At 41.8% G+C, this 15,618-nt stretch overlaps 1 protein-coding gene across 1 annotated transcript in view; it reads right to left on the bottom strand.

Annotated features, from left to right (window-relative positions):
- Positions 1 to 15,618, bottom strand: part of CLIC4 (chloride intracellular channel 4) — a 75,447-nt gene that overhangs the window by 17,160 nt on the left and 42,669 nt on the right. Inside the window, exons 2-3 of the mRNA XM_058676991.1 lie at positions 11,975 to 12,084; positions 2,219 to 2,344 (exon numbers count right to left, since the gene is read on the bottom strand). Of these exons, the coding sequence (XP_058532974.1) occupies positions 2,219 to 2,344; positions 11,975 to 12,084 (236 nt within the window). The remainder of the gene's footprint in view (positions 1 to 2,218; positions 2,345 to 11,974; positions 12,085 to 15,618) is intronic.

Raw genomic sequence — 15,618 nt, 5'->3', positions numbered from 1 at the left:
AATTCCTTTCATCTTTTTCTTGCCTGATAGCTCTGGCTAAGACTTCCAGTGCTATCCTGAAAAGCTGTGAGGAAAGTGGATGGACATCCTGTCTGGTTCCAGATCTTGGTGGAAAAGCTTCCAGCCTTTCCCTGTTCAATATGATGCTAGCATTGGGTTGCTCATGTATACTGCTTTGATTGTGTCGTGGAATGTTCCTTCTAAACCTATCTTGCTTAGGGTTTTTAGCATGAAGTGGTGTTGGATTTTATTGAATGCTTTCTCTGCATTTAGTGAGATAATCAAATGGTTTTTATTCTTCAATTTGCTGATGTGGTATATCACATTGATCTGCATATATTGAGCCATCCTGCATATGAAGGATGAATCACATTTGGTCCTTGTGAATGATCTATTTGCTGTGTTGCTGGATTTTCTTGCCTACTATTTTGTTGAGGATTTCTGCATCTATGTTCTTCAGGGATACTGGTCTATAATTCTCTGTTGTGTCTCTCTCTGGCTTTAGTATCAAGGTGATGATGGCATCATAGAAAGAGTTTGGAAGGGCTGCCTCCTTTTCTATTGTTTTGAATAGATAGATGGCGGAGGATTAGGGAAGATCTTCTGGAAACATTCGGCAGAATTCAGCAATGGTAATACGTGGAAAAGTGAAGGGAGGGGAAACAAGGGAACCCCTATCCTACAAAACTGTATCATAGAAAATGGCATAACAAGAGTTAAGAAAGTGAAGTTACAGAGCCTGGCGTGGTAGCCTAGTGGCTAAATCCTTGCCTTGGATGTGATGGAATTCCATATGGGCGCCAGTTCAGTTTATATCCTGGCTGCTCCACTTCCCACCCAGCTCCCTGTCAGTGTACCAGACAGCCCAAAGCCTTGGGACCCTGCACCTGCGTGGGAAATCTGGAAGAAGCTCCTGGTTCCTGGCTTCAGATCAGCTCAGCTCCGGCCATTGCAGGCACTTGGGGAGCGAAGCAGCAGAAAAAAAGATCTCTTTCTCTGTCTCTCCCTTCTTTCTGTAAACCTGACTTAAAAAAAAATATTTAAAAACAAAGAACATGAAATGGTAGGCTTTGCACAAGACGCTAACCAGAGGGCAACTGCATTTACAACAGGTGATGGCTAGTTGCAGCGAGGCACTGCTACTCACGGGTGTAACAGCTTTCTGTCCACCCTCCCCTAGCCCCGTGTACTCTTGCGGCAGTTTCTCCAAAACATCCAAACACAGACTACAACTATGCAAACTGGGACCTTCTGCCCCAGAATGCCTGTCACTCCTTTGTGCACCTGCCAGATGCCACCTCGGGATTTTTTTTTCCTGATTAAGGGTCAGCCCAAGTGCTAACTCTTCTCCACACTCCATCTTAGCCAAAAGGCTGAGAAGCAATGCTGCTGGCTCTTCTCTAAAGCCTTCTCAGGCTCATTTTTCCCTCCCTATGCCCACCTTGGCTGGAGCCAACACTCAACCTGCTTGCTGAGGGCAGCGACTGTATTCGTAGCGTTTTTGTCCTTGAGTGAATTGATCAACACCAATTTTTTTATGATCCAATTATCCCATTCCTGGGAAATTTATCTGAATAGGTGAAAGTCAAGTCGGCAAGAAAAGCTTGAGTCAGAGGAGAGGAAACTCACCAGGTTTCGGGATCATGAAAGTGGAGAAGCTTAAAAGAAACCCAACAATGTGCCTTGAGCCTATGCTAAGATTATACCATAAGGTGTATTTACAATTCAGGTAACATCATTATAACACACATGGGAATTGATCAGGAACACAAATAAGTAAATAAAAATTCAGCCCCGGAAACACAATGTGAAAACATCCAATTTCCTTGGATCATTGCTTCAGAAAGTTCCCTTGGAAATAGAAAGCAAAGCTCATCACAGCCCACAACAAATCCTCACTTCAGCCTGCAGGCAGGGCTCGGCTGGAACTTACCACTGTCCCCTCTACATGTCTCTCTGATTTGGAGACCTGTAACCCACAAATAACAAGTCTTTCCCAAATTATCTTACACACCCCAAACTTGCTTTCCCCCCATACAGCTCAGGTGCATTTCCACCTTTCTATACCTATGTTTTTTTTTTAACTTAGTCAAAGGCCAATTCTGACATGTTTGTAGCACTCGTTGTAACTCAGAAGACATTTCTACAAATTAACACTGTAAAAATCAAGTACAAATGTCTGGTCATTAATGTTATGCATATTTTCTCTGATACTCACTTGGGAGGACATAACACTTCTTCAAGAAACTCCTCAATCTTATTCACATCCGTTTTGACTTCACTGTTGAAAGTTATAAATGGTGGGTGGGTCCCGGGAGCCAAGTTTTGCAGGTCTGCAGGCTTCCTGTTAGGCAAAACAGAGGCCAAAATGAGATCATCTGTAACTCCAGGCAAGTAATAGTACTTGAAATTCTGAGTGGTTCTAAATTCCAAAGTATATAAAAAAGGAGTAAGAAATAGCCATTTTTTTTCACTATGTACAACAGTAGGAATCGAGAAAGAAGCAAATCTCTGGAAGGCACAAATAGCCTTGCCAACACCTGTCCCCGCGGAAGAAGACTCTCTTAATTTTCAACCCTGTGTTTTTCAACGAGCAGTTTCTAGTCAGCCAAAGTCGCACACAGGAGGGCAGGAACAGTGAAACCTGAGCACGGCCTCCCAGCTCCATGCCGGTTTACAGCGAGGCAAGCCTGACACAGGAGTTACTGTCTAGACACTCAGCTCCTCATCAGAACAACCCTTTTCTCTTCCTCTCTGAGCCGGTTTCTTGTGGCCATTGCTTTACTTGCCCTCCAGACCATTTCCTCTGTGGTTCCGGAAGCGTCCAGGGTGTCAGGATTGTCACCATCATTAGTCTCCAAGTCATCCACTCTTCTGTTCACATTTGTCTCCACTCAAGTTTATTTCCCCCTCAATTCAGGAAGACCTTGAACAAATCAAGAGTCTACACATCTCAACAGCTAAGGACTCATGTGTGAGGCTTTCAAAAGCTTTGTGGAAAAGACGTAGTGAAAAACATAAGGGGATTTCAAAGTATCCTATGCCAAAATCAACTATTTTTAACTCTACTTTTCAACAAACTTTTGAAAGGACCTTATGTTTTTAGATCTTAATATTTTAAAGTTAAAATGGTAAACAACAAAAGAACCTGCAGAAAAGAACAAGAGTAAGTCATCAAATGTCTACAAAATACCAGAAGAAAGAGAATACATAACTCATAGCCATCTCCCACGGAGCAAGGCTGGTGACGAGAGAGCAGGCACTTGGATCTGGTCAGATGCAAATCAGTCACCGGAAGGTAATTTTCTCATTGCAAAGTCATAAACACATCCATCAACATCTCTGTAAGTCAGTTAAACGCTTAAGCACATGGAAATAACATAAATCGGTCTTCATTATAGTTTTTATGAATAGGATAGAGTTGTATAAATGAAAAAGGAGAATTCAGCATTTTCAAATAACCCATGAAGGGGGCCAAAATAACAGATTATTTCTATAATAAATTATGACCGCTTTTCAGTTCTCAACGATGGCAGCAAGATAGAGAAGAAAGAACCAAAGATGATAAAAAGGATAGGATTAAGTTCCAAACTGAATGGTCCTGCCATTCCCCAGTTATCTGTCAATGGCCCCCTTTAGGGGTCAGGAGTTCCTGCCTATTGAGACAGATCTAAGACCAGCTTTGCCTACAAAGATCATTTCTAATGCACGTATGTGAAATCCAACTAACAGAGGCATGAAAATGGAAGTTATTACTGCTTTCAGTATTGCATATTACAAAACATTATGCTAAAGATAAGATCCATAGTTTTATTAGCTTTATTTAATTAACTTTATTTAATAGAGCTGATGGTTCAAAACTGGTTATCTATGGAAATTTGATTTAGAGGAATATACAACAGTTCCATTCCCACTGCTTCGCAGTGTCCAATCAAGCTCCAAGACACTGGAGCTGGTTCTTACAGATGACCTACCTGTAACTAGCCAACTTGCTAATGTGCAAAAAAGAGAAAAATACAATGTTTGCAGAGCTTTTAATTTAAACTCCTTTTTGAAGATGCTTATTATCAAAAGCATGAAATTAATTAAGATGTATCAAGAGTCTACTGTTCAGTTTCACAAAAGTAAATCCACAGAGCCCTTTCTCTTTGAGAGCACTTCATTCCTGTTAGTCTTTACTAGATTTGCTATATTCTGTCTTGACTGATAATAAAAATCACTAACTGAATGAATTAGCCACAAACACACTGACACACACACACACACAAACCTCTAGTTCTCATCTATTTGAGCTCAACAAGTTACAGGATTCTATAGATTTTGACTAAACATGATATGCTGCTAATTTCTGTCTACATTAATGTCAGCCTGTGAAATAATATTTTAAAAACAGAATTGCACTCATGCAAACATTTCAAATACAAAATTTCTATAATTATTAACATATTTTAATAATTGAGGCTAAAAGTACAGTTTACAGTGATTTAGAAAAATATTCACTAATAATTGTTCTTACTCAGCTCTTAGCAGCCTCAACGGATTTGTCTTTGAGTAATCTTTATTTATTTTTTAAATACATTTTATTATTGTTGTTATTATTTTATAATATAGTTTCATATTCCCTTATGCCCTCCCCAGTTCCCTCCCCCCCAGTTCCTCTATATCATTACTAACATATAGTTCTTCATACTCAATCTTATGTCCATCATTGCGGGCATAGACACTGGCAGAGAGTCCAGAATACTATTGTCAAGATATAGTAAACAGTTTCATTGTAAGTCCATCTTTGTCTGGAAGCAGAAATGCATACCACACTACATCCTCACATCTGGATGTTAGTCTCCATTTCACAGCTACTGTACATCTCCTTAAATGAAAAGTCATTATTCAAAATCAACAATAGAAAGAAAAGTAGAAATTTACAATGCCATGAAGTTAAATGACATGTTACTAGATGTGAGTCTCCACTACACAACTACTGTACATCCCCTTAAATGAAAAGTCATGATTCAAAATCAACAATGAAAAGAAAAATAGAAATTTACAATGCCTGAAGTTAAATGACATGTTACTAGATATGACAGTCTCCATTACACAGCTACTATACATCCCCTTAAATGAAAAGCCACAAAACATAATCAACATCCGGGAGCAAAAAGAAATTAACAGCACCAAGAAGTTGAATAACATGCTATTAAATGACTAATGTGTAGCTGAAGAAATGAAAATCAAGAACCTTCTTGAAGAAAATGCCACTGCATAATCTACGAGTCATTGAATGATTTAATCAGAAGGAAGTGTTTTGAAGAGATGAAAACAACAGAAAACAACAAAACCCATGCAATACAGTTTCCGCTGATCTTTGTTGAAGTGTGTCTCCTCCAGACAATAAGCAGATGGGTTTTGTTTTTTAATCCATTCTACTAATCTATGACTTTTGATTGAGCTTAAGCCATTTACATTCAGAGTTTAATAGGTATGGGTGGTACTTTGGTCCTGTCATTTTAGGAATGGGTTGTTCATTGGTTTAGTCTTCTGTTGTCATTTTACTGGGATGTTCTTCACATTTGCCTTTGGTTTTGGTAGGTGCTATTCCTCTTCTCTGTCAAGAGAACATGTATAAGTATCATTTGTAGGGCAGGTTTGGAAGAGGCAAATTCCTTTAGCTTTTCTTTACTGTGGAAGAATTTTATTTCATTTTCAAAGACGAAAGAAAGCTTTGCTGGATATGTTATCCTGGGCCAACAATTTTTCTCTTTTAGAATCTGGAATATGTCACTCCATTCTCTTCTGGCCTGTAGAGTTTCCTGTGAGAGATCTCCTGTGAGATTAACTGGCTTTCCTTTATTTGTCAACTGATTTTTTTCACGTGCGCATTTAAGGATCTTATCCTTATGTTCGATTGAAGAGAGCTTGATTATCATATGTTGTGGTGAAGATCACTTTTGATCAAGCCTGTTGGGAGTTCTGTGCCCCTCCTGGAACTTGTTTCCCAATTCTTCCTCTAGATTAGGGAAATTTTCCTTTATTATTTCATTAAATACATTTGCAAACTCACCTTCTCTTTCTGCACCTTCTGGGACTCCCATAACTCTTAGATTTGGCCTCCTAATAGTGTCTTTCAATTCTTGAATACTTTTTTTGGCCTGATCCAGCTCTGCTTCCAGCTTTTTGTTTGCTTCCCCCTGGTGACAGGAAATACCTTCCAATTCTGAGATTCTTTCTTCTGCTTGCTTCATTCTGTTTTGGAGACTCTCCACTGTACTCTTAATTTGCTCTACTGTGTTCTTGATTTCTGATATACCAGCCTTGATTTGCTTTATTGCTTCCTTAAATTCTTTGAACTCTTGCATGAGCTTCTCATTGTTGATCAGAATCTTTAAAATGAGTCTTATGGATTCTGTGTGCCCCATTTTCTCGATGTCTTCCTCAGTTAACTCTGAGGTTGGCAATGGGTTTTGCTCCTTTGCAGGGGAGTTTTCGGTAATATTCATTGTGCCTTTGTCTCTTCTTTTGCTCTTGTTCATTGTACTTCTGGTTAGCAGAGTCTTGAATTCCTTGGGGCAGGTTTCTAAGCTGTGTCACCCACAGGGCTACAATGCGATTTTACTTATTGTGGTTGGTACACACCTTTTTCCTTGCAGCCACTTGTGCCACAACCTCCAGCGAGTTCCAGGTCTGGGTTCTTACGTCAGATTTCCACCGTGGTCTCCACAGCCCCAGCTCTTGTCTCACCACTCTCCACCTCCTGTGATACCGTGCTGAGGCTGCACTGTTGTCACTGCAACCTTTCTCCCACTTCCGGTTGGAGCAGGTCCCAGCATTAGAGAGACACCAGGTGTCCTATATAATTAGGTTGTTGGTTGTGCTGATCTTGTCGGAACCTGTTGGATGTTAGGTTTGTGTGCCACACGGACCTATTTTGGCTGGTACGATGCCACAGTCGGTATAATTTTCCTGCGGGACCAGTGCAATCACGGACCTCAGCAAGTTATCGCGAGATCAGCACATGCGCAGTTCACTGTTGTCCCTGCAGTCCCAAAGCTATTGCCACAGTGCCCAAAATGGCGCCTGATATACAACCACTAAAGTTCTTGATTTGCTGGCCGTCAAATCCGAGGGCTATCCCAGACCTGCCCCGGGGTGGAACCCGTAGAATGCCACATCCTTGCAGTTTACTGAGACAGAAATGAGCTCCCAGCTCAGCGCATGCTCAGTCCCTTCCCTTGCCCTTTCCTCTTTACGCAAAATGGCGCCCAGTTCAGCTCTAGGGGGCTGACTGGGCTGTGAAATCCACTCCTTTCTCGTACTGCCCGTCTGAGATCTGCTGCTCTGTCTCTGCGCTTGGTCAAAGCAAACCTACCAGTAGAACGGACAGTTCTTTGTCTGGGTTCACCACCCAAGCTCCCAGTGAAAGTCCCTTCCCACCTGGTTGCTGGTGGAGTTCAGATCGCCGTGCTGGAGTATCAGTCTCTGCAACACCACACCATTGTGTCTGCTACTTTCCTGTGTCGGTCAGTCTCCAGGTACCCCTCTGATGTTGTTCTGTCCTTTCCTACAACCTGAAATATGTCCTCTCTGCTTCATCCTGATTAAATGTTTTTCCGTCTGTAAAAACGTGTCCTTACCCTATTGCGCCATCTTGATTTCTCCTGAGTAATCTTTAAAAAGAACGCCAACACATGGTAGCGAAGGTCTCCCTGTCTTTCTGTCTGGTCTATGTCTGTCTCACACACTCAACTCAAACTGACACATGTGGTTCGGAAGCTCAATCGTCTTGATTGCAGGATAAGTCTAACAAGGGTCTTCCATTTGGGTGCAGGAGCTCAAGGACTTGGGCCATCCTCCACTGTCTTCCTAGGCCAATACCAGGGAGCTGGACTGGAAGTGAAGCAGATGGGACACTAGCACCCATTATTGAACATCAGCATTGCAGACACAGGTTAAGCCTATATGCTACAGCACTAGCCCCTGTTCTAGTATTCTTACTGCCTTTTAAGATAAACATTTCATAGTTTCACTCTAACATTCTAAAGTGTTACTCCATTGCCAAACTATTGCAATTTAAAACTTTATGCTTGTTCTCATTGCATGTGGATCTGGTTCATATAATAAACTGCAAGTGGCATATTTGCATTTGAAGCAAAAGGAACTCATCAGTGAAAATGCAAAGACTTAAATATTTGCAGTATTCAAGTAGGAATGGGAAAACTGATACACAAATTCCCAGACTTCTTAGAAGCAACTGTCTCTATTCTCTCAGAAAATACCATGAAGAAGGAATAGCACTAGTTAAAACATTAATTTAAAAAAAAGTCTTGGTTATCATTTTTACCCGTTTCTCAGAACCAAATCAGCTGGCCTTGACAGGCAGGTGTACCTGCTGTGAGATCTCAATATGTCTGTATCTCTGCTCCGTCTTGCTCTGCCCTTTCTCTTCTCCCCGGCCTCGCTTGTCAGGTTTACCCATGAACTCAAGGTTTACTAGAGAGCTAGTCTCTACTTAAGGAACTTTGGGAAATCAGCGAGGTCTTCACACAAAGCCCTTTTCGCTGCCAGGAACCCGCCACTCAAAGGCTCTAGGGTGAAAACAAGGAGTTGTACTTAATCCCAACTTGGAAAACAGTCAGATGCAGCCTGCACAGCATCTAGAACAGAAACACCACTGAACAAAAGTGAATTCATGGGGGCTCGGCAGCGTGGCCTAGTGGCTAAGGTCCTTGCCTTGATCCCATATGGCCGCTGGTTCTAATCCCAGCAGCTCCACTTCCTCTCTATCTCTCCTCCTCTCAGTATATCTGACTTTGTAATAAAATAAATAAATAAATTAAAAAAAAAAAAAAAAAAAAAGTGAATTCATTTCTTCCTTCTATTTTCCTGAAATATGAAGTAAATGACCCAAAGATGAGGCAGCCTGCCCAAGACCCAAACAGGGTGACAGCCATGCCCCTCTCTCCACACGGAACCAGGGCGCCCTCCTACCACCACCAAGCCACAGATGCTCCTCAGTTGACGGCAGGCAGTAACATTAGACCCTCATTTTAATATTTCCACTTACCAAGCTGTGTTCAAATGGTTTTCTTCTTTTTCATCTAAATGTGTTTTAACACTAGTGAAGCATGAACAAAAGACTGGGGCTTGGAAATCACTCCCACTGCAGCATTAAGGCTGCGCTGGCAGGCAAGTGACGGCAGAATGTTCCAGGCCTCACAAAGGGCATATGAATGCCACCAGCGCAGTCATTAACACCAACTGAGATGCAAAGAGAACATGTGGTCCCGTGCCCCAGCCTCCCGTGGGTCGGATGTCACGTGACGATCCTTTTGCCAGCAGGCAGAGTGGGCTTCTCAACGGCTCTCAGGGGAGCTCCGTGGCTCTCCACTGGCGTGCTCTGAGACAGCCCTGAGATCGGTGCTTTCCACTGAGTAATCAGCGGTCATTAAGAGAAGCAGGGAAGTGAGCAGCACCACAAGCACCCCTCCCCCTGTAGATTCCTACAGAGCCACACTTCATGTTTTAAAATCAAGAATATATTATAAAGGAACATTTCAGCAAAGGACTCTTTATTCTTCTATGAAAACTTTGTATTTCACTTTTTTGTTTAAACATCTACTCTCTTTGGGTAGCTCTTCTTTGAAATTCTGTTCAAGACTATGTGTACTCCCATACAAAAGATCTGGAAGGCAGAAGTACCAAGTTAAGCCGCCACTTGGGACCTCAGTATCCCGAATGCACACAGATTTTGAGTCCTCGACCACTGCACTTCCCATCCAGCTAAAACCCTGCTAATGGCCTGGGAAAGCAGTGGAGAATGGCATAAGTGCCTGAGTCCCAGCACCCATGTGGGAGTCCTGGGTCTAGGCTCCTGGCTTCAACTTGGCTCAGCCCTGCCCACTGAAGCCATTTGGGGGCTGAACTAAAAACAGAAATCTCTCTCTTCCTCCCTCTTCCTCTCTGTACGTCTTCTCTTTAAAAAAACAAATCTTGAAGGATAAAGACCAAATCTAAAAGCATTTTTCTGAGACCAGATGCAAGGGGTGGAAAGAACTAATTATCATGTCCAATTTCTCAGATGAAGTGGAGATCTAAGAATTTCTAGAGAAAACCAAAAAACACAGCCTTCAATTTTAAGTGCCTTCTAACTCTGAATTAACACCAAGCCTTGGGAAGTTAACAGGCATTGTCTTCGATTCTATCTAGTTAGGTGGCAATGAACACCAATGTCCATGCGTCATCTTTTATACACGAATTATAGAACCCTTAAATGTACCACAGATGCTCAAATAACCAACTTACAGGAATAATACCTTTAAATGTCTGTAAATAAAAAGTTACAAGCAGCCACGATGGTCTCTCTTCCTTTTCTAAACCAGATTCATGGTAACGGGTAAGGACCACAATCAAGCACTACACTGGGCTATTGAAAGAAGGCTTTCTCTAAGCAAGAGAACTCATTTGCTCCATACCAAAAATGGAATAGGAGAAATTCATGTATTTTAGGGCACAGTAAGGGTGTGTGCCTGGTGGCATGGTCTATTTTTAGCAGTTAGTTGGGAAACTCCCTTTGCGAAGGCATGTAGGAAAAAAAACAGTAATATGAACAACTACACAACTTAGATCATTCTTAAACAGCTCTGCCCATCAGAACTAGGCAACTATTCCCAGGAATTTGTAGTTTTAACTCTTATCCCTCAAGGCTTATTTCTACGTCTTACATATATATATGAGGAAAGGCATTTTATTTTTATTTTTAAAGATTTACTTACTTTTATTGCAAAATCAGATATATACAGAGAGGAGGAGAGACAGAGGAAGATCTTCTGTCCGATGATTCACTCCCCAAGTGACCGCAACGGCCAGTACTGAGCTGATCCAAAGCCAGGAGCCCAGATCCTCCTCCAGGTCTCCCACGTGGGTGCAGGGTCCCAAGGCTTTGGGCCATCCTTGACTGCCTGCCCAGGCCACAGCAGGGAGCTGGATGGGAAGTGGGGCTGCCAGGATTAGAACCGGCGCCCTAATGGGATCCCGGTGCGTTCAAGGCAAGGACTTTAGCCGCTAGGCCACAGCGTCAGGCCCAGGAAGGCATTTTAGAAGGCTTTACAGCTAATGTTTGACAAATTTTAAGTCTGGCCCAGTTTTAAATAAATGCACTGGCAGTAAGTTCAGAACAAACTTAAAGGAACTGACAGAAGTTCTAGAGTGTGCTAACCTAAAACTGTGGGAGGTATCACAGCTCAGATAACTCTCAATATGTTCAATGAGGAATAACATTACCTCAGTTGCACCACCCCTCCAGTGGCATAGCCTATATGCTCCGCCGTACTCTGTTCATAATTTGATAGGCTTAGAAAGGGAAGAGCAAACCATGGTGTCACTTTCACTTCTAAAGGAATACATTCCCACTGCCAAATCCTAAATTTGCTGTTAGTACAACTACTCTTAACCTTTGATTTAAATCTGTGAGGGTGGGGAGGAGCCCAAATGCTCTTCATTTCAGACCTCTTTGCTAAGGGCAGGAGAAGTTAGTGAATGAAAAGTTCCAGCCTTCTGCACATGTGGCTACAGAAAAGACCAGAAGCAACTGTTCAATTGCCTGAACCACGACAGGATAGCTGGATAATGATTTTTATTTGTACAGTCACACTGAACACGTACAATTAAAATCCTATTACAGAAAACTCCTTGCGGTCCCTGAAAAGTTGATCAAATGAAACAGATCACAATAGCATTCAGCCTCCTAAAAAAAAAAATTTAATTCTTATCCAGATCATATGAGTCACACTTTTAGATATCTGAGAACAAGACGATGTCTACTTTAGGTAGTTTTCACATTTCATATTGACACAGGCAAGTTCAAGACTTCACTGTATCCAAACTAAAACTTCAGTGAGGGTGCTGCTTAAGAAACGTGAAAGTCTGGGTGGTCCCATGCAGTGTTCTGACCCCGTGAGTCACCTCTAATACGAATACTCACCTTTTAAGGTCCACGGTTGTGACACTAAACACAACTCCTTTGAGCCAAAGAATCATGAAGAGCCTCTGAGAAAACGGGCAGTTTCCTATGCTTTCACCATCGCTGCCAGCCTGCAACGGATTGAAAAAATGAAAAAAATTAGGGTCAAAAGGACTGATATTCAAAACAACAGAGCCATCTATAGACTTTCCTCCAAGTTTCCAGAAGGCAGGAAGAGTTGTGAGGGCGGAAGGAAGGGTGGAGACACAGCTCCCGATGACTGTGCTTTCATTTGGCCTCTTTCTCCACTTAGCAATGACCAGTCTAGGAAGTGCTGCCCACGAGAACTTGTGCTGAGGGGAAAGATCTGAACACTCTGTCCCATGTGATGGTCATGAGCAACGGCTGGCCAGTGAGTACTTAAAATACGGCTAATGGCGGGGCAAGTTAAGCTGTTGCCTGTGATACTGGCATCCCAAATGGGCACCAGTTCAAATCCCAGCGACCACACTTCTAATGAAGCTCCTGGCTAATATGCCTGCAAGGCAGAAAAAAAACAAATCAAATTTTAAAATGCCTAAAAAATTGTGAAAAAAAAAAAAAGAATGAATAAGCCCAAGTGGCTGGAACCCTGTCACTCACATGGGAAACTCAGATGCTCCTTTTACAGCCTGGTGCAGCCCTTGCTGTTACACCATCTAGGGAGTAAGTCAACAGATCAAGGATCTCTCCCTCTGTACCTCTGCCTTTCAAATAAATAAATCCTGGTCAATGTACAGCTAGTCTGAATTGAATTTATTGTACTTATCTTTAATTAAAATTTAAACAACTACATGTGGCTAACAGCTGCTATGCTGGACAGTGTTTCCATTCCCTGGAGGTACATATATGCTTTCTTCAGGACAAACAAAAAGCCTATCATGGGTTTCAGGAAATACAAAAACCATTTCTTGTTCTACCACACAGTATACTTTATAAGGCAATGTAAAATGAAAAGCCCAGTAGGCGTGCCTATTTTCCAAAGAGTCAAATAACTGCCAACCACTCTCCCACTTAACAAAAATATTCATTATAAACACTCCACATCCTGTTCTACATATTCCTTCAGGGAACAAGTAACAAAAGTTGTCTTTATAATAAGCTATTTCTAGTGCAATGTAATGAATAGAGCAGTCGAATTCCCTGAACTCAATGATGAGGCTGAATTTTCCCAAAGTCAAAATGGAAACATCAGGTACACTGCACATTTTAAAAAGCAAAGAAGGAAACATTTGAACACTTGCTAGAGACAGGCACAGCCTCTTCCACCACAAAATCTACAGAAGTGCCAGAACTAATAAGTCATATTAAGATGATGGTAAAATTAGTGTTAACCTAGAGTAACTCTCAAAAAATTCAGAAGCATTTCAGTAAAACATTACATCTGTAAAAAGTCAATCCCTAGGCTGACAGAGATATGGGAGAAGTAAAAAAGAAAAACAAAAGCTGGAGCAGAGGTGTAGCATGCTAAGTTTCCACTTGCAGAGCCAACATTCCATATGGGTGCCGATTTGAGTCACAGCTCCTCCACGTCTGGCCCAGTTACCTGCTGGTGACTGGGAAACCAGTGAATGATGGCCCAGTTCCTTGGGCCCCTGTACGAAGCAGTGGCTTCGGGTCAGTTCAGCTCCAGCTGTTGTTGCCAGCTAGGGAATGAACCAGTGGATGGAAGATCTTGCTCTCTCTGTCTCTCCTTCTCCCTTCTCTAATTCCTCTGCCTTTCCACTAAAAATACGCAAATTAAAAACAGAGAGAGAAAAAAAAAATTGGGATATAGGGAAGACTCCTCTAGGCAGATCTACACTAACCACAGATAGTTACAGCTGGTCTTAGTAAAACAGAAAACAGAAAAAAGATTGCTTTTTGTAATCAGAAACAAAACATACACAGAATCTGTAGTCTGAAAACTATTTCCAATACCACAACATGCATGTAAATATAGTTACTTAAGATGGTCTAGGGCCTGGCACAATGGCTCAACTGCCTAATCCTCCCACCTTTCAAGCACTAGGATCCCGCATGGGCACCAGTTTGTGTCCTGGCTACCCCACTTCCCATCCTGCTTTCTGCTAACATCCTGGGAAAGCAGTAGAGGATGGCTCAATTCCCTGGAATTCTGCACCTGTGTGGGATATCCAGAAAAAGTCCCTGGCTGCTGGCTTCAGATCAGCACATCTCCAGCTGGTACAGCCATAATGGGGAGTGAACCAGCAGACCAAAGATTTTTTTCTCCGTCTCTCCGTCTCTGTAAATTTACCTTTCCAATAGATAATTTTTTTTTAAAAAGGAATGTCTAGTTCTTAAATTTTATAGTGATTAAGAATAACTTAAGGAGGGCCCGCCGGCGTGGCCCAGCGGCTAAAATCCTTGCCTTGAACGCCCCGGGATCCCATATGGGCGCCAGTTCTAATCCCGGCAGCTCCACTTCCCATCCAGCTCCCTGCTTGTGGCCTGGGAAAGCAGTCGAGGACGGCCCAATGCACTAGGACCCTGCACCCGTGTGGGAGACCTGGAAGAGGTTCCAGGTTCCCGGCTTCGGATCGGCACGCACCGGCCATTGCGGCTCACTTGGGGAGTGAATCATCGGACGGAAGATCTTCCTCTCTGTGTCTCCTCCTCTCTGTGTATCTGACTTTGTAGTAAAATAAATAAATCTTTTTAAAAAAAAAAAAAAAGAATAACTTAAGGAAAACTTTTTTCAAAAGTATCCCACAAAGGATACTTATACATGTTCTCTTGACAGAGAAGAGGACTAGCACCCACCAAAACCAAAGGCAAATGTGAAGAACATCCCGGAAAAATGACAACAGGAGACTAAATCAATGAACAACCCATTGCTAACATGACAGGACCAAATGACCACTCATTCATATTAACCCTGAATGTAAATGGCTTAAATTTAATCAAACGTCATAGATTAGTAGACTGGATTAAAAAACAAAACCCATATATTAGATGCCTACATGAGACACACTTCACCAACAAAAAAAATCATTGGAACTTTATCCTATGGATTTTGACTTTGTTGTTGCTGTTGTTTCCTCTCTTCAAAACACTTTCTTCTCATTAAATTCTTCAATGACTCATAGATCATGCAGTAGCGTCATTTCCTTCAAGAAGGTCCTTTATTTTCCTTTAAATTTCTTCAGCAGCACATTAGTCATTCAATAGCATGTTATTTAACTTCATGGTGCTGTTAATTTCTTTTTTCTTGTTGTTGTTGATTTTGTTTTGTGTCTTTTCATTTAAGGGAATGTATAGTAGCTGTGTAATGGAGACTAACATATTCAGATGTGAGGATACAATGCAGTATGCATCTCTACTTCCAGACTAGAGATGGACTCCCGATGAAACTGTTTACTGTATGACAATAGGATGCTGGACTCTCTGCCATTCTCCATGCCCGCAATGAAGGACACATGACTGTGTATGGAGAACTATACTACAATAATGATATAGGGGAACGCGATGGAGGCTGGGGGAGAACTGAGGAGAGGGTAAGAGAAATCCCAGGGGCCTATAGAACTGTATCATAAAATAATAATAAATGAAAGATTAAACAAAATATCAGCAGAAACTATTAAAAAGTATTTTTTTTATTGGAAAGGCAGATACACAGAGAGAGG

The sequence above is a fragment of the Ochotona princeps genome, chromosome 2 (assembly GCF_030435755.1).
Source record: "Ochotona princeps isolate mOchPri1 chromosome 2, mOchPri1.hap1, whole genome shotgun sequence".
Classification (NCBI taxonomy): domain Eukaryota; kingdom Metazoa; phylum Chordata; class Mammalia; order Lagomorpha; family Ochotonidae; genus Ochotona; species Ochotona princeps.
Note: the sequence above shows the minus strand (reverse complement) of the source record. Positions and strands in the feature narration are given on the sequence as shown.